This window comes from Hippoglossus hippoglossus, chromosome 12 (genome assembly GCF_009819705.1).
Source record: "Hippoglossus hippoglossus isolate fHipHip1 chromosome 12, fHipHip1.pri, whole genome shotgun sequence".
NCBI classification, from domain to species: Eukaryota; Metazoa; Chordata; class Actinopteri; order Pleuronectiformes; family Pleuronectidae; genus Hippoglossus; species Hippoglossus hippoglossus.
In genome coordinates, this window is record NC_047162.1 from 16,797,298 (window position 1) to 16,821,064 (window position 23,767).

General features: G+C 43.1%; 2 protein-coding genes across 4 annotated transcripts; one reads left to right on the plus strand and one right to left on the minus strand.

The window, feature by feature from the left end:
• Window positions 1–53: 53 nt before the first annotated feature.
• gsna (gelsolin a) lies at window positions 54–23,540 on the minus strand. 2 transcript variants are annotated; one of them, XM_034601456.1, is made up of 16 exons: window positions 16,387–16,582; window positions 15,516–15,670; window positions 14,959–15,120; window positions 14,696–14,845; window positions 14,535–14,624; window positions 14,303–14,435; window positions 13,765–14,069; window positions 13,416–13,549; window positions 12,863–12,953; window positions 12,544–12,570; window positions 11,244–11,414; window positions 10,963–11,137; window positions 1,336–1,457; window positions 1,137–1,214; window positions 986–1,046; window positions 54–798 (listed from the first exon to the last, which is right to left on the minus strand). In XM_034601456.1, the coding sequence occupies exons 1-16, from the start codon at window positions 16,580–16,582 to the stop codon at window positions 629–631; spliced, it is 2,220 nt and encodes a 739-aa protein (XP_034457347.1). In that variant the 3' UTR covers window positions 54–628. The 2 variants fall into 2 exon arrangements, with proteins under 2 accessions (XP_034457347.1, XP_034457348.1); XM_034601457.1 differs by lacking the exon at window positions 12,544–12,570 and adding an exon at window positions 23,344–23,540 and having other exon boundaries at window positions 532–798; window positions 16,387–16,587.
• On the plus strand, window positions 7,382–9,809 carry LOC117771281. 2 transcript variants are annotated; one of them, XM_034601459.1, is made up of 2 exons: window positions 7,382–8,761; window positions 9,030–9,809. In XM_034601459.1, the coding sequence occupies exons 1-2, from the start codon at window positions 7,395–7,397 to the stop codon at window positions 9,076–9,078; spliced, it is 1,416 nt and encodes a 471-aa protein (XP_034457350.1). In that variant the 5' UTR covers window positions 7,382–7,394; the 3' UTR covers window positions 9,079–9,809. The 2 variants fall into 2 exon arrangements, with proteins under 2 accessions (XP_034457350.1, XP_034457349.1); XM_034601458.1 differs by having other exon boundaries at window positions 7,386–8,758; window positions 9,027–9,809.
• Window positions 23,541–23,767: the final 227 nt, after the last annotated feature.

Consider the following 23,767-nt stretch of genomic DNA (forward strand, 5'->3'; position numbering starts at 1 on the left):
TCAGAAAAGTGCCTTTGTTAAAAGTGTGGGTAAAAAAAAAAGCAGAGACATAACATGTTTAATTTAGTTTTATTGAAATGATAACAAGGCTTAGGGAAACCTGAGAAAGGGTCACAGGAGATGTAACTAGCTCGTAAAGCAGCAAAGCGTCGGTTTCCCGTGAAAAGTTTGCAACTGCAGCATCACTCAAGCTTCCTGGGAATAAATCTGCTATTTTAAAAAAATAAATAGAAGTGACAAACAAACTGAGGTCTGTGAAGGAAACCTTCAAGTTCAGCAGTACCTTGTAAAAAGGTTCAAGAGTTCCACAGCTTAACTGTTATCTAGAGGAAAGAATTTTAAGGCATTGGTTGTATTGCTTTAAATAGGCAGTGGGCTTTTTAATGGCGTTTTAAAAACTGATTTACTGCAAAACCCTACAGGAAGTATGTGTATCTGTTAAAGCTTGATTGTTATTTGTTGGTTAAGAAGTATAATCATCAGTGAGACAAAGTGAAAGAAGACACTAATTTATAGAACTCTATCCCTTAAAAAAACAACAGAATATAAAAAAAAAGAAACGACGCAACTGCGGCTGGAAAAGTCTTAATGATTGTGGCGGAGCGGGGGGGGGGTGTCAGGTGACGGCTCACAGGGCCAGTTCAGCCATAGCGCGCTCCAGAGGGTCGCTGGTCCAGTAGTCGTGGTCCCAGCCCAGGAACCAGCCGGAGAAGGTGGGCGGCTCGAAGCCCTGCTTGATCTTGACGATGGGCGTCCTGCGGTCTCTGTTGGCCGGATCCGTCTCGATGTAACGGACCGCTGAGGGAAGAGGCCAGAAGTTATTACTGAAGATCGTAGAGAACATGCAGAACAAGACGACAGGGATGTGAAACCAGACTCTGGCAAGGATCCTTTTGTAAGTGCAGTATTTTCTTGGGATTCACAATTTAAATATGACTTGACGTGTTTTTTATTTTGCAAAATGATGATAATACGATGTTTTTACCAGATGTCATGGCTTCAGTCTTCTCTTCCTCTTGGGCCTCGTTTCCGATCCAGACAAACACCTAAAAAAATAGAAATGGTTTGTGCATATTCGTTCTGTTTGTTGCAGTGATTTTGAATCCATGTCTCTTCACAGCTCTGGTTGCTTTTACCTGGTCCCAGGTGTCGAGGATCATGACATCATCAGTGGCGAGGTCTTCCTGGGTCATCTCCCCGGGTACCTCCTCAATCTGACACGCAGGATCACTTCATTAATGCACTGTGGCCTCAGAGCAGTACATTTACATGCATGTTGTATAATTTTGTCTGATTTAAAGGGTCAGTTCCCTCAGTTTCTCTTGAAATACTCACGATGAAGTTTCCTGTCTTATTGGAGCAGGCGAAGAGTCTGGGTGGATGAGCGTCCATCTTGTCCTTGAGTCTGGTCGACGTGCGATAATCTGCTTTTCCTCCCAGAGCTTCCCAGAACTGATCTGTGGCGACGACACACACACACACACCCAAGTTATTGTGGTATATTCAGCTAACATAGATTGTTAATGACATGTTCATAATTAGGGGGCCCCTTGTTAATGACATATTCATGGTTAGGGGGCCCCTCGTTTCCTGACTCTCAGAGGAATCTAATTATTATTCGATATGATACTTGTTAAGTTCTCTGTGACCCGGAGAAACTCTCTTTGACCTGTTAGATAGAGGGGTTTCCATCTTTAAGTAGGAAGTGGATAGAGGGGTTTCCATCTTTAAGTAGGAAGCATGTTTTGTATTAGAGGCCCCTATGTATGACGTCATTTTGTCTTATTTCCTGGGCGGAAACAACTTCCCTATATGAAGGCTTGTCCGGCACCGGCGAGGTAGACTTCTTCATTGGCCGAGAACGTCTCCGGGTATACCTAGGTACCCGTCCTGACCTGTAACTTCTGTGTAATAAACCTTATTATACAAGCAAGAACGGTGTCCGCGGAGATTCCTTCATCATCATCTTCAACATCACTGCTGCTTAAATATACGACAAATTTGGCGTCACGAACTCTGGACGTGCTGTGGCCTGCGGCATCTCCAAGACCTTCACACACGGTGAGCATTTCTCACTTGACTGGACGCTGGTTCGTTCATTGAGGCTGTTGTGTGTCTGCTGTCTGGTCACACCGTAAAGAACCTTTTCTTTTTTATGGACATGTCATGTTGTGTTGATGTTTGAAGTGAAGCTCCGTGCTAAATTTGATTTTATTTGCATAGTGCACAACGCAAATAAAGGGGGGATTATTATAAGAGAAGATAAAAAGTGAAGAAAGGAAATAACATAAATACAAGAGATGTATTGTATGTGTAGAATAGCTTCATTGTAACGATAAGGTGAGCTAAATAACATTGTGCAAGATTAATGAAGATTGGGCCCTCAACTTCTTAACGGTAAGACATGTGTAGATTAGTCACTGCGTGACAGTTGGCTTTGGCATAGTCAGGAATTGAGTTAAAAAAAAAAAAAAAAGAAAATTGGGATAATCCTGGATCCAGGAAATTTGAATAAATAAATGTAAACAGTGATAAGGGACAGAGTAATGAGAGAGAAATAGGATCAAAGAGATGATCAGGGAAAGACGCCGCAGAATCTGGATATAGAAGCCCTCAGGAAGAGGAGCTGTTAGAATGGGCCGCAAAAACCTCACCACAGGTCAGTTTAATAAACTGGAGATTGTAGAATAAAAATTTGATTGTATGTTCCCACTCTGAACATTTGTTGACGAACAGTGTCTGATGCAGCCTCTCATCGAATATTTACATCTCATAGGTAGCATAAATTTAAAAGAATAAGAGAGAAAAGTGCGCGGCAAAAAGCATGCTATATGAATGTATGGTATGAATGAGTTGTTTTGGGGAATATAAGATGAGTGCTGTTTGTGTTTTTGGGTTGAATTTGCAGTGTTTTTCATTGTGTGGCAATGTGTGTGCGTTCATGAACAGGGAGACATCTCCCAGCCGTATCCTGTGTGTGTGTGTGAAGCTGGTCATTACTGTGTTCCAGCTGTGTGTGACAAACTGTAGGGGGTTGGTCTATGTGGTTTAGGTTAATAAATAAGATTTTATGATTGAATAAACATATATAGGTTGTGGTTGATAACGGGAAATTTGATAACTTATAAGGAAAGATATTCTGCTTTCTGTATTAAATAAAACAATGAGCCTCTTCCAGAGGACGTAATGAATCATGTGGGTCTAGCTTTCCCTCCCTCCACTCGCCCCCACCTTCCCCATGTGTCGCACTGGTGTGTGTGTGTGTGACAGGCTCGCTCTCTCTCTCTCTCGTGTATAAAGAGAAAAAATAACCTCTGTGATTAACACCCTCTTGTGAGACGCAGGGGCAGAGTCACAAAGTTTTTAAAACCAATTCTTTAATGGGGTTTAGTTTAAGCTAAAAAAGACAATTTGTTTGTTTGTTTGTGGGACAGCGAGATTGTGCAGACAGTATTAGGAAATATTATTGTTTGTTTGATTCAGCTAGATTGGATATGTTTGTAGTTCTAAAATTTCTTTAATCGCTAAAGCTTTTTGATTCATTTGGTTTTCATTAAATTCTACAATGCTTAGTTAGGGGTTTAATTTGGGAGCAAATTGAGTTTAATTTGACATTTTGGACTTTAAATACTGGATAATGATAATTTTGATAGGAGAGATAGTTAGAATTTGTTTTAAGGTGATAACGAGAGGAAATTGGTTGCATTGACCAGAGAATACAAATATGCTGGTATCAAGAGTGTCCACATCTACACTACGGGCTGGTATAAATAAGAATAACATATCTGTTTTTCCTCACTGGGACTGACACATGTGCTGTGTGCAGGCAGAGAGTCATACAGATATATATTGGTTTATGAAAGGACTGTTGAGTTATTAATACAGCCGTGAATAAATAATAAACTATTGAGAACTTTAAAGATATTATTAGAGTGAAATAAACTAAATTATATATTGATGATGCATGGTATGGGATTATTACTGGTATTTAAAGGGGAAAAACATCTATTGACCTAAATGCTGGCAGATAACGTGTGCAAATGTGTGCAAATCATACTGAATCGCTTATGATGCTGTTCAAAGGACCTAATGGGTTCATAGGATACTAAATCATTGCCTGTTTCTTTCCCTTATCCATTTACGGTGAGTGGGAATTGAGGCAGGAAGACGAGAAGGCAGCTGGCCGGTGCATCACACAGATTGAGGCTTGCTGACATCTGCGTGTGCAGCTCCTGTCTCCAGTCTGATCAAGGCCGGTACAGTTTATCCAAAAATAAATAAATAAATAAATAAATAAATAAATAAATAAATAAATAAAAGGCTTGGCAACGGACTGACCAGTTAATACATTTAACTAATTAATAGAATATGATTGTTTGGTCTAAACTCTGCTGTCAGTTGCAGATGTGAGTTTTATTGTTTGTGCGTGGTTTATTCTGATCTGTGCTGTGTTGGAGATTCACTATTGTGACTGTTTGACGATTTGAGGTGAATATTGGGTGATAATTAGGTGATTGTCTTGCTGCGACCAAGAGCGCATTTGGTGACAGTGAGTCACTTGTGAGAGTGTGATCTTTTTGTCAAATATTATAAGCGGACTTTGGGTTGTGCTATTACATCAATGAGCTTTTGATTCCTTTGGAGTTGGCAAATCAATTTCATTTTTTTTATTGGCTGTGGTGTCTTAATGGTTGTAATACATGAATTGATGAATTGATTAATTTGTTAGTTGGTTGATTGACTGATTGAGTGCTTGATTGATTTGTTGATTGATTAATTGGTTAGTTGACTGATTTGCTAATTGTTTGATTGATTGATTTGTTAATTGTTTAATTGATTGATTGGTTAATTGGTTGATTGATTGAAAAAAAAAAAAAAAGGGGGGAGATAAGTAATCTAAATAGCTTTAAGTAGTTTTAATCTTAGCAATTACTTTTTAATTTACAATAAGGGAACATAAGGAAGCCGTTACAATGGGGAAAAAGGGCACTAAAAGTCCAAAAGTAACTACTCCTGTTGATGTAGTACAGAAGAATAATCCTTTAGTTAAAGGCATCGCAAACATTGCAAAAAAATATCGGAAAAATGGCATAAATTCTGGCCTGAAATTGACCAACCATGGCCAGTAGAGGGGACTCTTAACCCAGATGTAATTATAATAATGGAGGTACTTGTGTCCACATACAAGGCAGAGAAGGAAAAGATGGAAAATGAGAAGGTGGACAAGGAAAAGATGGAAAATGAGAAGGTGGACAAGGAAAAGATGGAAAATGAGAAGCTGGACAAGGAAAAGATGGAAAATGAGAAGGTAGACAAGGAAAGGATGGAAAATGAGAAGGTGGAGAAGGAAAGGATGGAAAAGAGAGGAGATGATACCACTAAATGACAGTGAGAATGGAGACAGCGATGAAGATTTGGAGACCAGGACTCCTTCATCTTCAAGAAAGTTTTGTCCTGCGACATTCAGTACTGAAATAGAAGAGGATGTACGGAGGACTTTAAGAGAGGTCGAAAGAAGTATGGACCGATGCTCCTATGACTTGGGAAAAACTAGTAGTCCAGAAAGACAAAGAACACTGGAGAACCAGTTAGAGGAGTTGCAGATACGGAGGGATGAGCTGCAGAAAGAAGTCTCCCAACTATTGGGCATGAAAAATGCATTGCGCTCAAGAAAACAGTTGACACTCAAGAAGCAGAGAAATACTCTAGGCTTAGATCAGATTTACAAGCCCTCCCATTGCGTGAGGCGGACCTGGAGTATTGGACTGATGGGTCCTGTTATCGTGTGGGCGATAAATTGAGTGCTGGCTATGCAGTAGTAAAAGCCCAAGGAACTGGATTTGTTGTTGAGAAGGCTGAAGTGATACCACAGCCTGCATCTGCACAGCTTGCTGAGCTTGTGGGGCTAACTGAAGCGTGTTTGTTGGCAGAAGGTAAGCGAGTGACAATATATACCGACTCTGCATATGCACATAATGTGTGCCACTTGTTTGGATCGGTGTGGAAGAACCGAGGATTTAAGAAAACGGATGGTTCTCCAATACAGCATCACGCCCAAATCATGAAATTGTTACATGCTATGATGAAGCCTAAAGAAATAGCAATAGCTAAATGCACGGCACATAAGATTGATGCGTCAAAGGTTTCATAAGGGAATAGAGCGGCTGATGAAGCTGCAAAAGCAGTCACTGGAGCAGATAAATTGGGCAAAGTTCTTCTGGTCACTCATGAAGTGAACTTGGAAGACAAAATTACGCTTAAGGATGTGATTTTAATTCAGGAAGCTGCTCCTGAAATGGATAAACAGTTGTGGCTAGACCGAGGTGCCACCCGAGATTCTACTGGACTTTGGAGAAATCATGAGGGGCTGATAATAGCACCTCCAGACTTGTTGGGTCTAATGATTCAGGAGGCGCATGGGTTGGCTCACGTTGCAAGGGGGGAAGTTAGGAGAAAAATTACAAAGGAGTATGGTTTTTGGGCACCATGTTTGCTTGAACAGATTGATTATGTCATAGGCAGGTGCACTATCTGTCTGAAAAACAATGTTCGGAGGGGAGTGATGGTTCCTCCTGGTCACATTCCAACTCAGAGGGGTCCTATGCCTGAACTAGTTGTGGACAATGTTGATGATTCTGTGCACATTTCTGATGATGCTAGAAATGACTTTGCAGTTAATGAACAGGAAAGAAGATTTAGTGACATTGTCTTTCAACATGTCCCAGACACAGCAGGACCTATTTCAGTTGCCTGCGAAGCGCCAGAGGGCTGTGACTCCGCTGCAGGACAACTCAGGGATCCAGTTAGACCAAGGAGCCCGAGACCAGTTAGGAAAAGGGTTAAACCAAACCGTTACTAGAACCAGGGTTGAAGTAACCTTGGGGAAGTCAGTTCAGCTTCCATGTCAGTGTACAGGAGAAAATAGTGATGAAGGGAAACTTAGAGTTGAGTGGAAAGATAGCCATGGTAGGGTTCTAGTTCTGTTAGGGACATCACCATTAAGGAAGTATACGTTAATTAATGATAAAAGGAGACTGAAGGTTGAGGGAGATTGTAGTCTTTATGTATATAGGCCTCAACAGGAAGATCAAGGTGATTATAGGTGTTCTTTTTATGATCCACGTTTTGGGAGTGAGCGGTCCGAGTTGGGATTTAGAGTTCGTATAGTGTCTCTAGTGATAATAGGTGAGAATAAGAGTACAGACCTCCAAGATGTTGGGGAAACAAGAGAATTGACGACATCTTTGACGTCTACGACATTTGTAAATGTGACGCAGACATCTGACATGACACCTTTGACATTTAAGGATGTGGTTAATGTAACCCAAAAGCTAATGTTAAAGATAGAGCCTAGGGTGAACAGTAGTAATGAGATTGTTGAAGTTAGAGAACAGATGATGGAAGAGAATGATGCAGATTCATCTGTGACAGTTCAGAGGACTATTTCAGACGTAGTTAATTACTTTTTTGACTCTGATCAGACACCAGAACACATGACTGATCAATACCATACATTACAAAAGAGAGAAACTAAATGGAAGGCGTTTGGGTTTGATCCTTCAGTATTACGAATTGCAGACCCATGGGCAAGTAGGAACTTATGGTTCCAGCAATTAACGCATTCCGTAAGATCGGTTATGAATTGGAATGGTCCATGTGTGGTAAAGGTTCCATCGCCGAACTCATGGCCTTCAATTTTAGAGACTGTACCAGAACCACTAACCGCTATATGCCAAAGTTATGCACTATCGTGGCTGTTGTATCAGCAGCAGTCAGCAGAAGATGTAGTGATGGCTTGGTCAGTACATCTGTTTAGGCCTAGATTTACTTGTTCTTGGTTGGGGGAATTACCATATGTAAATTTACTTGATCAGCATGAAGATATCACAACGGCGGTCCCTGATATAATGGAAGTGACATCAGTGAGAGCTAACAGCTGTTTTTGTTCAAATAATACTCATGATGGGCCGGGAATGTTTATGGGGATATCAGATTGTGACAAATATATGATGGACTTGGGTAAGCGTGGACATAAGATGAGTAATGATTCGTATGAAGTAACTTTTGATGTACCACATCACAGACAGAATATAACTTTAAGGGTGCAGATCCAGAGTTTGCCTGGGAATGTGACTATAGGGAATTTCAAGGATATTTGGTGGGTTTGTGGTGATAAGGCATATATATTTCTACCGTATGGGTGGACAGGATGCTGTTATATGACAATGTTGAAACTCCCATATGAGGTTTTTACTATGCAGAAGGGAAAAGGGCCAGATGAGGTCCAATCTAATGTCGTTTCCGGAAGTAGGAAGAAACGGGAGATGGCACAGTTTAACAATTTGGAATCGTACCATTGGAGAATAAGTCTAGCAGAGAAGTGGGCTATAGGATTATTTCCATGGTATGGGGTGACATTCTTGGCAGATCACATTGATAATATTACCTACACCCTACAGGGTTTTGCAAACGAAACCATAAAAGGTTTTGAATATTTGTCAAATACTCAGAAAAGCCACAGACTGACGTTGCTAAAACATGACATGGCTCTTGACTATATTTTGGCCAAACAAGGTGGCCTATGTGTGGCTTTGAACTTAACTGGGAATGCTTGCTATACTTTGATTCCTGATAGTTCTGATAATATGACTAGTGTTATAGATGCATTGAAGCTTATAAGGGATGCGTTTGGCCCATCGGAAAACGCTGGATGGTCTGCAAATGCTTGGTTGCAAGACAAATTAGGGCCAGTAGGAGCAGTGCTAGTTCAGGTTTTGGCAGCACTTGTTCTAACGTTGAGTGTGATGTTTTGTTTTTGTACGCTGTTGTTGACCTTTGCGAAGGTTATGATATTGAGATGGGTTGGAGTTGTGATGCCCGGTGATCAAACTCAGATGCCATTATTATGTGGTGCTGACACGGACGTTGATGAGGACGACGTGATAAGGGTGGATGTATATCCATTTTGAATATCTGATGTTATTATAATCCTAACATTTACCTCTGTTATTGCTTAGTTATTTTGTAGTTTCTTATTATATTAGTGGTGTGTTTACAGGGGGGAAATGGACAATGTGACTTATAATTTCACATTTACTTAGAGAGTGTTAATCTGTATTTGATGTTTAATTTGTATCTGTTCTGTATGCAAAAGATACTGGTTTTCTTTTCTTTCATTCTAGAACATATTGGGGGAAGACCACTGTGAGGGTGGTTGATTGTTCAGGGACTCCGATGTGTTGAATGGATTCAGACACTTCAAACAGAACAATACGAATGGACTGAAGGACTCTGAACAAGGACGTATGATACGATATCCAGATTCAACACGTCATCGATACTACAACTGAGAATCAATGCTGCTGAGAAACTGCAGTGTTATACATTCTTATGTCTTCTCTTATATATTGCATGAGTAATATTAAAATTGAACTGTGTTCTCTGTGTGTTAATTGCTAGGAAAATGATGTTTTCTGTTATTGGGTAAATATACTGGGACCTCAGATGTTTTCTTTTTCTTGGTGTTTAGGGATAGAGGGGCTAGGCAGGAAAAGGTCCGTTGAAAGGTGCGATGGGTCGACCAGCCTGACTTTGGACATTTGTTTTGTTTTGATTTGCTGAGGGTTCCATATGTATTTGCTTAAATCATTTCCTTACACAATTTGCTAAAATTCCTAATTTCATTGGTATGGAGTACTATGTATGGTCGCCTAGGCAGAGGGGCCGTGAGAGAATTTTCCCGTCTAGTTTGTTTGATGGATATTTCAGGAAAGATAGCTGCCTGACGGGTTTTTCACTCTCACTTTTACGCTCCATACAGTTGCTTTATTGTTACAATTATGTTACAGGACGGATTGTTATTTTTGTCATGATTATACACCTGTATGTTTTCTTCTTTTGTTCTTTCGAGACTTTGTGAAGTCTCGAAGGGGGGAAATATGTGGTATATTCAGCTAACATAGATTGTTAATGACATGTTCATAATTAGGGGGCCCCTTGTTAATGACATATTCATGGTTAGGGGGCCCCTCGTTTCCTGACTCTCAGAGGAATCTAATTATTATTCGATATGATACTTGTTAAGTTCTCTGTGACCCGGAGAAACTCTCTTTGACCTGTTAGATAGAGGGGTTTCCATCTTTAAGTAGGAAGTGGATAGAGGGGTTTCCATCTTTAAGTAGGAAGCATGTTTTGTATTAGAGGCCCCTATGTATGACGTCATTTTGTCTTATTTCCTGGGCGGAAACAACTTCCCTATATGAAGGCTTGTCCGGCACCGGCGAGGTAGACTTCTTCATTGGCCGAGAACGTCTCCGGGTATACCTAGGTACCCGTCCTGACCTGTAACTTCTGTGTAATAAACCTTATTATACAAGCAAGAACGGTGTCCGCGGAGATTCCTTCATCATCATCTTCAACATCACTGCTGCTTAAATATACGACATTATCCAACATCTAGACATAATAATATGATTTTAATATTTACACATCAAAAATCAATATGAAATTTGAATCACAGAACCAGTAAAATAGTGTCAAAGATATGTCAACGTACAGTTTTACTCAACTCACAGCAGGAATTTAGTTTTGTTTTCTTGAGCTCATAGAAATAAAATGTTGCATTTTGTCTTTAGGAGCTTTTAAGAACTGAAGCCGGTTCTTGAAAGCAGGGCGTTAATTAAAAATTCAATCTGTTGTGTTTTAGCCTGAGGTTCTATAACCCGGTTTCTTTTAGAGCTTTGAAGCATCACAAGCTCACTGATAAAATCTAGAGGGGCGAGACAATCACGGCTTTGTTTTAATATGCATGAACATGAGCTACAAGAAACAAAAAGAAAACTACTTCACACAGAAGATCTACATTTTCACAGCTTGACCACAGATATAACTCTGTAATACAACGATTATATTCTGCTTTAAAAGCACATAAACATGAGAGAACAGTATTCTGAGCCTCCTCACCGGTCTCTCCTCCCTCCGACAGCTCGGAGACCGACGCTCCCAGGATGTCGCACAGCTGCTGAGCTCCCTGCTTCTCCGTGTCGCTGGCACCGACGCCCACCCACACGAACGAGTCACCGGGGGTCACCAGGATAAACGCGTCGTTGGAGTTCAGGTTGGACGCTGAAGCATCAAGCTGCAGAAACACAGAGGTCCTTCAGGTTAACGTGCATTTGTAGAATATCACCAGACTCGTGCTTTAGAATCACGACATTTGAAGGTGGCGACGTGTGCTCTCTTACCTCCACAGCTCTGGTGTGTCCTGCAGAGTTGGATCGCACCTGGAAGAGTCGAGTCTCTGCAGCAGCCGACTGACCTCCGTCTCTGGACGTGCCCCCCTTGTACACCACCATGGGCTGTCCTCCAAACAGACTCATCAGATGGGCCGGCTCCTTCCCCTGCACCACCCTCACCTGGTACAAGAACACCACAGTGAGCGCTCAGGGGCGACGAGACGGTGGTTACAGTAAAAACACTTCATGCATTAACAATATGTACAAAAATGCTGCATTCCCCTGTGCAGACACAAGATGGCGGCACCGAGCTGTGCGGCCGGTGCCACAAGGTGATGAAAGTCAGTTACGTGAAATTTGGAAACTTTGATGATGCAGATTTATGTCTGAAAAGTTTTTTGAGTCTTTGGTCTGAAGCTTTTGTTATAAATGTTTATGGAGGGGAAGTCGTGCAGTCCACTCTGACGAGTTTGCGGAGTTTACATGTTGTAGTTCACGTTTAAAGCGAATTCAAAAGATATTTAACATTTCAGATGATTGGATTCTTCGTAAAATGAAATTTGGGATTTTTAAAATGAAAAATAACTGTTATATATATTTTTTGGTATCTGTACTGGACCGAAACGTAGAGATTGTACTGGTATCAATAAACATTCAAACTGACCCAAACGATTCTCAAACGATAACCGGACATAAACAGTAAAAGTAAATTAAAGTGCAGTTTGACAACAAAAGTGACATCTGCACGACAGCTGTTCTCTATTTTTAAAGTGAGAGCTGGGAAACACCTGGAAAAATAAACGTGACATTTGCAGCACTGGATGGATTCAAACACACACACACACACAGTTTCATGCTGAGTCAGCAAAGACACACAAAGGGTGTACATGCAGAGTAAAGACACACCAGTGGAGTGAAGTGCAGAAATGAGTAGAAAACTATTTTATGATCTCTTCTGTTACTTCCTAAATCACATTGTGTTTGTGTATTTAACAAACATGATCATTCAGTGACAGTTGACACAGTGTCGCTCTGATGTCAGCTCAGGGCGGACAGAGGAAACGGAGGAGGAGAGAACCTCCCATCAACACCGGCATCTGAAAGTCCTGTTTGTGTTTGACCGAGAAGATTTCACTGTAGATTTGATCTACTTCATTATCACATTCAAGGCCATTTAAAGCCCTTTTTGGTGTCTTGATATTTGTATATATCTTTTTATTGTTTGCTTCTTTTCATCTCTGGATCTGGACAAACCCGTTTTTTGAGTCATTATGGGAGGAAGAGGAGCAGGAAATGGATGGAAAAGTACCTGAGTGGTAATAGGAGCACCGACAACCTGAAGGCACAGAAAAGGTCAGAAACCAAGAGGGAAAGAAGCAGCAGCAGCAGGAGGAGCAGGAGGAGCAGGAGGAGGAAGAGGAGGAGGAGGAAGAGGAGGAGGAGGAAGAGGAGGAGGAGGAGGAGGAAGAGGAGGGGAGTACACAGAGTGAGAGGATGTAAAGGTCAGACAGGAGGTGACTGAGCTGGGTAAGCCAGAGGAGACATTAACAACAGGAATGATCAAATGAAGATAAGCTCGTGAGGAGGACAAAGCAAACAGACACACTGAGGGGGACGACGTGTTTTACCTGGACAGGACCACCGCCCAGCTCGTCGTCCAGCTGGGACCCGAGGATCGCTGAGGTCCCGATCTCGTCCTGACTGGAGTCCGCCCCCTGCCTGGGAAACAGTTCATTCAGTCAAGTGGCTGCACAAACTGCACGTCTCCGCCCAAGGGGGTGACGTTTTCATCTGCGTTTGTTTGTTTATTTATTTGTTCGCAGGATTGCGCTAAAATTTACATTACAGATGAACACGACACCTGGTGGAAGGGTGTGATATGAGTCAGGGAAGAATCCATAAAATGTCATGTTTGCAACAGACACGGGTGATAACATAACTTCCTCGGTGGTGGTGAAAAAAGTCTGTCCAAGTGGAAACCATTTACTTCCTTCACCCGTGTGCTAACACCCGTACATGCGTGTCCACGAGAACAAACAAAACAAGGGCCATGCTTAAAAAACACAACTCTACAGAGACACCTAGTTGTTATAATTTTCACAGGGTAACTTTAACTTTTATATCAAACACTGCCGGCGTGTTTAAAACTGATTTCTGGTATTTTGCTTCTCGTATTCTCACCACATGTAGATGATGTGTCCCCGACGTCCTCCGTGCTGGTAGTTGTACAGGATGATGTAACTGTCTCCTCCGTAGAACTGTCCATATGTGGACGGATCCACCTCCACCTTGTCGGATCCCTCAATTCGCCAGATCTGTAAAAAAAAAAAAAATCAAACAAACTGTGAGATGATTCTTTTCATGAGCTGACATCATAAATTCATATTTAGCAGGCTAAGGGTTTTCCACCAGAGGGAGCTGTTCATTGATTGTCAGAATAGTTATACGCCTGCGCCCCCTACAGGATTAAAACAGCTGAAACCAGGCGCCTCGGGTCACCAGCATCACTGAACACCCTCCCTGCTCTCACCTGTTTCTCCCCGCTGCCGTCATCCACCATGCCGTGCTGCGCTGCCATGGCGGCGGAGTCGTGCAGGCCGGCGGCGTCGAAGGGCACCTTCTCGATGTTGGCGATGCTGTTGGCGATGTAGGCGATGCCCAGGCCCTGAGTCTGATCCTTGTCCCGCCAGTTTTTGAAGAACTGCTTGAAGAGCGGCGTCTCGCCCATCTCCGGCAGGATCTGCACCTGCGTGTGTTTGGGGTAACCCATCTTCTTGATGAACTCTTCCGCCGCCTTCATCGCCGCCTTTCGCTCGTCCATGTTTGCATCTTTGCCTGGAGAAGCAGAGATATTAAGGATTATTACATTTAGTCAGGAAGTATTTCAGTTTTTACCCCCAACATCTACGTTTGTAACAGAAATAGACAAAAAATACCCCGCCAGATTTCCACGAAATTTGTAGTTATAGTATATATACTATATAGTGGTGTCGATTATCTACCTGTGACCGTGAACCACTGTAAAATGAACATCGTTCTGGTGAATTCACTGAAGCTCCTTCACTGACCTTTCCAGACGAAGATCTTGCCGTCGGGGCCGTGGTCCAGGATGAAGCAGTCACCAGACTCCAGGGCGCTCTGAGCGAACGGGTTCTCTGCAGCCACCAGTGCGATGGTCATGCCTCCACTGGCGTTGGACACCTGTAAAAATAGAGAGAGTTTCATTTAAAGTAATGAGACCTATACAACAACAGGTATTACATGTTAGAAAGCACCTGAGGCGTTACCCATGTCTCTCACCTTGTAGAGTTTGGCCATCTTCCTGTTGGCGGCGTCGGCCTTGATGTCGTCTGCGGCTCCTTCAGGCAGATCTGGTTTCGGACCTAAAACCTGAGAAGAAGCAGAGGTTTTAACACAAGTTTCTCGCAGTAGAAATGAGACTCATGACTCACTGTTCTCACCTCTAACATCTTCTCTCTCTCCGTCCCCTCCTCACAGACGTAGACCCGAGCCCTGCCGCTGCGCTCGTTGTCACGGATACCCTTGGCGACCTGCGTAGCCTTCAGCTTCTCAAAGCGGTTGCTCTGGGAGCCGCACCACTGGAAAATCTCCTGTACATCAACAACAGGAACGAGGAGCAGAGTAGGTGAAGATAAAACTTTATTGTTGTTCTCGTTGTTATCATTATTTAATATTCAGTATTAATCTGCTCGGCCTGACTCACGTTTCCAAGGTCCACGATGAAACAGTCTCCCTGGTTGAAGCTGTCCCAGCTCACCGGCACCTCTGTTGCCCTGACAGAACGACGACCTTTGACCTGGAACACCCGCTGCACGGCCACCTCGTTGGTGACGACGTGCTTGAACCCAGACGCCACACCTCCTTTCTGCAAGGTAAGAGTTGCACGTCAGAAAAATTCAAAATAAAACCCTCAAACTTAAAGATTTAAACCAAACTAAAATCGTTTTAATTCTTATTGGGAGATTTAGACACTTTTGTAATGACATAACAACACAGGTGACCTATTAAACAGGTGCCGTGTGACCATTCTGATTATATTTTATTACTTTTAATGGTACATAATAAAAACATAATAAAAAAATATATATATATTGAACCATAAATGACTGGATCTTCCCAATTTTAACACTAACTAAATAAAAAACACAGTTTATCATTTAAAATGTGATGAAATATTTAAACTTTCAATAAATAAACAGGCAGGTTTAAAATGCACCAAACCAGAAGCAATGGGACATCTTCCTGGCAGATGGATCTCACCATGTACTTGATTCCAGACTTGAAGTAGCCCAGAAAGGTTTTGGACTCGTGTCCCTGGACCTCGCGGTACTGGATGGGTTTCCCCCCGAGGAAGTCGTCCATCTGGACGGTGAAGATGGCCGCCGAGCCGCTCTCATCCTGGGAGCAGAAGTCACCTGCGCCAAAAGAACCGTCCATTTTAATCCTCTAGTCTCATTCAGTCTAACTCCACATCCACAGAGAGAGAGAGTCACGTTTTGTGTTTCTGTCACTGACGACTCAGCAGATCGATGAGTGGCAGCGGCGGGAGGGGGGGGTGGGGGTCAGATCCAGCAGACACATAAATACATGCAACATTTTTCTATTCCTGGTCACACGGTGAGTTACATCAGATCCTGTTTACCACTAAATGCTGTTTCCAGGATCAATCACGTCGACTAAAAGCACATTGAGTCGATAAAGGAAAAAAGACCAGACTCAGCTTCTGTCGCTCCAAATGAAATCCTAATAAATGACCCCCCCCCCACCCCCACCCCCCTCATTCACAGGAGCCACAAACCAGTCTGACCTCTGACCCCATCTGTCTTCAAGAGTGGGGTCTTTCAGTTTGAGAGCAGGACGTATTGATTTGTGCGAGAGGGGCTTTAAGTGAAAGCTTTACAAAATCAAAAACATAAATCATTAAGTCCTGCTCTGGAATAAAGATGGAAAATAAGGCATAATATATAACAATTATTTTGAGTTTCATGCATTTAAGAGGAGCTGCATTACTTCACAGTTTTAGTTTGAATTTGCTAAAGAAAGTTATCAGAACAAAGTAAAAAATTCTGCTTCATTGCCTCTAATCTTATCGTCTCTCTTTGAGTGGCAGTTTCTGTTTCGCTGCACTCACCCAACCAGAAGTGGAGGTCGAACTGCAGGTTGCCGGAGCGCTGTTTGATGGTGTTGAGGATGAGGTAGGCGTCTCCGGTGTAAAATCCGCCGCACAGGTTCTCTGGCACTGGCACCAGGTCAAAGTTCTCCACCCTCCACACCTGGAGGCCCGGCTTCTTTCCAGCCCGCTCAAACTCTGGGTGATGCGCTGCCATCCTGCCTGCGGAGAGAAACACGGCGACACCTGAGCTTTAAGTGCTTTCCCGACACGTTCCCGTGGCAACAAGCCGTATTGTCACAAATCCGTCGATCAAACACAGATAAGAGTCGTAAAGCTTTGTAATAACCTTTGAAAAAGTGCGACTGGGACGCTCTTATTTGCTCTGGAAAATAAGAAGCCACCCCCTCTTAAGGCAGAGTTGTCACCATGGATACAAAGATAAAGTTTAGGGTTATAGTTATATATTAATACTTAGCAGCGTGAGTCACTGAGTCACTGGAGCCCCGTGCACTGGGTGTTTCCCCCAGTGAGAAGGAAAAGGAAGTCCGAGGAAGTCATAACTGCCAGTGACGCTGGCAGAAGAAACACTCTGTATAAATATATATCTACAAAAGACACTGATTCATAACTAGATATTTTTATTCTTTAAACTTTCCCTTACTATATACACAGAGACTCGGATAACTGCTCACTATGGGAGGGAGAAAATCATAAATCAACAAAATGGAAAAATAGAAAAACCTGCAAAAAGGAGCGGTGGGGTGGTAAAATTCCTTCAAATTAAAAGATAAATAAGTCAGTGACTGGGAAATCTTACACGCACAGTCGACCAATCACGAGTTGTTCTCTGGATGTCGTTTTTATTGCATCAAACAACAAATTAAAACCACTATTACAGCATCAGCGTGATAAGAACGACCTACAATGACAGAAAGCATCATGGAGGGGGGAGGTTTATGACCCACACTGCAGCGAGCCACCAGGGGGCGAATTAGATGTTTTGGCTTCCCTTTTTTGCAGCAGTTATGTTGTCCATCTTTATGTTCCCTCTATATTCAAGCTCCTAAACATCTGGACGCTTAAGTTCCCATTATACAGTTCATCGGACATATTTGCGTCAGATCCTCCTCATCATGTATGTCCACGTTTCAAAAAGCACTTCCTGTTATGAATGAGTCATCTTCTAACACAGCAGCTCCGTCAGAATAACAGAATCCTTGATTGGTCTCTCAGGGACGAATAACAACATGTTGCCCACGGACACATCAGCAGTCCAGTAAATTCAATAACACTCCCACGATGCACTTGAGTCGTATCTCAGAGCAGAAAGGACACATGGCGCCTGATCAAGTGTCTGAAGTACGTGTCTGTGCAGCATTGGGTTTGCAGCCTGCAGGTCTCTCTGCTACAGTCTGAATGAGGAAATCCAAATGACTCAGCTATTTCTTCCAAGTCCCTTCTCAAGTCGTACTTTTATCAGTCTCTCTCCTGATTTTACGCGAGCTTTAATTTTTTTTTAACTGGCTTTTCTAATTGTTTTTTTGCTATTGTCTTTCAATTTGGAGGATTTTACGACTCATTTATTTCAAGTGGCGCCTCGTGAAGTAATCTGGATTGTGAAAGTTCTCTGTCATTATTATTATTACAAAAGGTTAACAGTGAGGAAATCAGATCATATTTCACGTGTCAATCTCAGAGAATTTCAAATTATTGATGAGGTGGCGTTTGGCTTAAACATGATGGTGAAGGACTCTTCTGCTGCACAAGGAAAATTCGAAGTAATTGTTACTCTTCATATTTGTTGAAGTGGTGGAAATAGGGTCAGTCCACTTTCCTTTGTACAAATATTTAGATCTGACTTGTATTTTCTACTTAACATTTTAAAACCACCACGTTTAAGAGGCAGACTTTCTACTTTTGACTCCATTATATCTGTTTGACAGATGTATAGTAACTGTTGTGTGGTTAAACATAAATGTTTCATATGACGCAATCAGCTCTGTGAAGCAACACTGGTCAGAAGTGGGGTGTGTGTTTGCAGCAGACTCTGACACACACACACACACACACACACACACACACAGCCTCCATATGAATAGATGGTTGGCACAGTAAACACTGCACAGAGATTGTAAACAGTTTCTCAACAGTGAAGCCGTGTTCTCAAATTAGAACCTCACGTCTCTGAAAAGAGCTTCTGTGGCCTCCTGCTGCATTTTGTCCAGATTTCACTCGCTCAGGTTCAGGTGTTTACAAAACAACACAGACTGGAGGTCACGAAGTTCGTAATGAACCCAGAAATCTAGTTTTACACAGGACTGCTGCTCGGATCCGCGGCTGTTCATTTTGTACGACTAACCGTTCCACACTGGAACGAGAATCGCTCATTCTTCTGCGCGGCGCTCTGCCCACAAACATGGCAGGAATCCGCTGCTCGCCTTGGAAAAGGGAAGTGGCTCTGAATCGACGCGGCCGGGCCAAAGAAATGTGGGGTTCCTTTCCCCCCCCCCATCTCTGCTGTTATGTAACAGTCAGACTCACGTTCAGCTGCTGTGGCGTGTTCCCACATGGAAAGATATGTGGATAAGTTTGGCAACAACCATTTTCACAGTCAACTTTCCTGAATTTTGAAGCTACAATGCAAACCTCTGCCAAGGCCCCACAGTTCCATCATGAAAACCACATTTAAATCCACTAGATCGACATTTTTATTTGCATAGATATCAGTTCCCTATATATGCCTGATTATTTTCCTGGGAAATTAGTGAAAATGTCAAAAAACGCCCAATCTCACAATGTTAAAGATAAAATCACAAAACGTTCTGCATCAAGCCCCTGATCCGCGTCCATGCCAAGATTTAACGGGTTCTTTCTTGGCCCATGTTCCATCATTCCACTCAATCTATGCAGTAGTTTTTGTGTCATCCTGCTAACAAACAAACAGACGGAAGTGAAAACACAACCTCAAGACTCAAGTTTGTAGTCTGAACCTCCACGACTCTGTGTCCTGGTTTGACCGGACCAAGAAGAGCTGGGGCTGCTGGGGAACAATGAGTCGTTATAGTTTGACGGAGGACGTGGAAAAGCAGAATTTTCCTAAAGACGCCTGGTGGAAATTTTCCACCTGGGAGACGCCTGAATCCCACTAAAGCCAGACAGCATCTGTGGCCACGCGGGAACACTTACAGTTGGAAAAACAGTCCTTTCTGTGACGTTAACCTTTGACCGATCAGCCGAAGAAATAAATCACCTGGAATTCCATCCACGTATTGTCGAGTTGTCTTGTTCACACACCAACACAGAGACAGGGGTGAAAACGATATCCCTGCTTCCAGCTACGCAGGTTAACAATAACCTGATGTTCCCAGTCAGCTCGTAATAAATCAGTAACTCTTCCTCGTAACACTACAACCATTCATTACCATCCTCCGTCACACCCTGTAATATGAAAACAGCTTGAACGCAGAGATGTGAGCTAAGTAAGAGGATCCTGTTTAACACGGGGACGGATGTAACACACTGTCGTTCATATAAAAACCTAAAAACACCTATAACTGCAGTAATGAGACACACATGGAGTATACCGGCGTAGAGATCAACAGGAAAACTTCATTTATAAGTTACTTGAAGTAAAGTTTTGCACCTTTGCTTTCATATAGTGTGAAATGCCTCTCACTCAACCCTCATGATTACTGTTTAAAAGCACACAGCATATATCTCTTTCTCAAAGTCTGAAAATAGAGACGTCTGAAAAAACTTGACTTGTTTAAGGAAACTATGCTTTTCATCCAACCAAAGCCACGCACCTTTACCCTGAGTAGTCTCGCTCACTGAAAACATCACTTTAGTGCAACTTCATTTTCTGCAGATTCTCGGTGGTGCTGAATAAATACGACTGCGTTTGACTGTGATCTCCCCCCCCCCCCGTGTGATGGAGCGGAATCTTCTGTCTGTCGCTGCACATGAAAGCTGCTTCATCCCGGAGTTAGATACTGTCTGTGACTTAATAAAGGAAACATCAGCGTCTGGTTCACCTCGCGCTTTGAAGGATCAAAGCTGATATTAGAGAAATGATAACTAAAGAATCTAACAGGGACACAAAGTTTACATTTTTAAAGAATATCTTTGTGTGTATCTTTTAATGAACTTCAGCAGCTGAATTAAAAACAACATTATTAAATGTTCCAGGTTTGATAAAAGCAGTTTTTCAGATATCAACTCCGCAGAAGGTCCACAGGTGAGAGGTGACGGACATGACGTAGAACTTCTTCTGCAGAAATCCCGTGTTTTCCTTTACAGCACATCGACACAGGCGTCGGCCCAAATCAACAAAAGCTCTTGAATGTCATTGTCTTTCCAACTTGAGATCTTTGTCTCTGTCTTTACAGTGACTGACTCCTCTTTTCTTACTGAGATATTTGCATTGTTTTTGTTTTCCTTTTCAGTTTTGTGTTTCAAACGTCACTAACAAGTCCACACAGAGATGTTATCTGAGTTTTGACGAGGGGACTGGCAGGAAAACCTCTGGAGAAAACCCGCAGCAACTGACTCTGACATTTCGGATCATTCCAGGAGATTCTCTGGAGTTCAGTGTGTGTCTGAGAGCAGCTACTTGAGGGACGGTGGTTTGACTCAGCACACACAGCTACAGGCCTAAATAGAACAGGTCACATGACCGCCGGTTGATGCAGGGCCTGCTGGTCGGAGCAGGCGGCGTCCGCAGGCCAGCCCACGGCTCTGCAGAGATATTTGTGGAGTTTCTACACCCTCATGCCTCTTTGTGCCCCCCCGGAGCTCCAAACAAACAGGGAGTGGGCCTGTCATTCCATCCCCAGTTATTCACTCCCCTCCCCCATTTTCACCAGCCTCTCTTTTGTGTCTGCCCTCGCTCGGGGCCTGAGTCAAAACACAACCACTTGATCCATTACGCAGATAGTGAGAAGTGGATTCTTGTGACAGTGGCTTGTGATTCCTTGGTTGGAGTTACAGTTCAAAAACAAGCACAGAAATAGTTGTTATGTGTGAAATCTGGGTTTCTGGGCTCAAACTGAACGTCTGTACTGAGTTTCTCCCAAAGAAAAAAGGTTGCTCCCTCAGGGGGGGAGATTCTTGATGACTCATTTTCTCCGTGCACTCCGCTCTCAGACTGTCGAGGTCTCTTCAGCTGCTCCGCAACTTGCCCAGGACACAGATGACACGGACACTACACTTTAATAGCCCCTATACACCGCTCAGCTTCCCATTCATCTGTTTGCACAATGTAGAACAAGCAGAACCAAAATGACTGTTTATGACTTTGTAAATAACAGCCCTGATACACAGATGGTTATTAAAGGATACGAGAGGGCTGTGTCACCAGGAACTAGTTTTATCTGCTTTCAGAACTGAAGTCTAACCCTGAAGGGGATGCATGTGATAATGCAAATGTCAAAGTCCGTAGCACGGGACATGTTCACGCCCGACATCGTGACCCATGACACTGTTACAAAGATGTGTGAACATTCTCTGATCTGCCACCGTTTACACAATTTAAACCTTCAGTTGGAAAGAGACATCTGATGATTTCCAATAAAGTTAAGCGTAATTTGGTTAAAATGTAAAGTTGAAAATAACCATTGTTTTCAAGCCTTTGAATGGATTTAATTCAGTGTGTAGTCAGGACCTGCTTCACACTGACATACACGTATTCAAACTCTGAAACAATGATATTTAACCTAAGCAGCCATAGCCCGGTCTGAATATTGACATCTCATATTAACATATCATCCTCCCTGACGCGTTTTACAGCAGCACAACAATGTTAATCCTCTTTTGCAACTGTGACAGAACAAGGAGGACAATCGATGCATAACTGCAAAATCACAATAGCTTGTTTGTCAGGAAACAAGAAGACATGCTGTCACTTTTCATGTGAGGGACAATCTCCTAAATTTAGGTTTTCTGGCTGGCAGAGGGCGGCACATGGAAACTTTTTGGCGACACCACAGATGCTGTATCCGTGTCTGCCGTGTTTCCTGCCCCAGATGAGGCCGATCGAAAACAATGAGATGATGAGTCTGATAAATGTGATGATTTCCTCAATATTTCCTTTCTTTCACTGAGGATATCATGTCTGCAGAACAGTTCAGCTGTCCCGTGGTGCACACAGTTGTTTGAGGCTTAAACAGAGGAGGGGTGCAGCTCTGCGGTTGAATTCAGGCATCCCATAATCTCTGTCTGCCTGCACAGCTGAGTGTGTGTGTGGGGGGGGGGGGGGGGGGGGGGGTCTGACACAGTGCTTCCTGATTGGCTGGAGACATATTTGAGACTTTCTTGACAGACATATATTGACCACAGTGTCTGACACACACCTCACGGCTGCTGCTGCAAACACCCACACACACAGGATGCTGTGAGCAATTTCCTCAAACTCTACTATTTGGTTGTGTGTTCCCACGGCAACCAGAGATGCCTCCTCTCAATAGAAGATGCAGCTGCTGAGGAGACCCCATCCTGCTTCCTCCTGCTTCCTCCTGCTTCCTCCTCAGCTGCTGAGTAAATTAACCCTTTTTTTATTGTACTGTAAAGCAGCTAAACTCAACTTGTTCCCTTCTCTCGTGTCTCTGTCGCCTGAAATCATCGTTCACACACTGACCAGAGTTAATTTAAGATGGAACCAGTGAGTTTCAGGCTCCTCTCAGAGTTTCAGCAGCTTGTCCATATATGGCAGCAGCTGCGTTTGGACGATGAAAAGCCCGGTTGGCAGAAAACAACCTGTTTTAAAACCCATTTTATCACCATCTTTGCCACGCGTAACCACTTTACGCACAGGAAGGAGCCAAATGGCCACGTTACGCTCGTTTGCGCACCTTGGAAGACAAAGGCACGGGAGGTAACGGTGCATTATTCTGTGATTAAGGCGTCGGATTACTGCGCATAAATCTGTGCCACGGTCCGGAGGGGGGGAAGGCAAGAAGTGGCGCTTGTTCCACTCACCTGGACGCGGAGCTTGTGATCAGAAACCGACGGAACGGGTTCGGGTCGTGGTTCGGGTCGGGACTGTGCGGAGCTGCAGGCGGAGCGGAGAGGCGTCGGGTCGGCGGAGCAGCGCAGAGCAGAGCCGCTGTTTATGCATGTGGCCCGGGACACTCCCCGTTATGACCCTCCCCTGCTCGGCCTGCACCGCCTGCAGTGGGCCGGCGGACACGTGGACGCGCACATGCACTGTCTGTCTGTCTGCCTATCTATCTATCTATCAATCTATCTATCTATCTATCTATCTATCTATCTATCTGTCTATCTGTCTGTCTATCTATCTATCTATCTGTCTGTCTGTATGTCTGTCTGTCTGTCTGTCTGTCTGTCTATCTATCTATCTATCTATTTGTGTTGCCTAATGTAATTAATCCATATAATACAT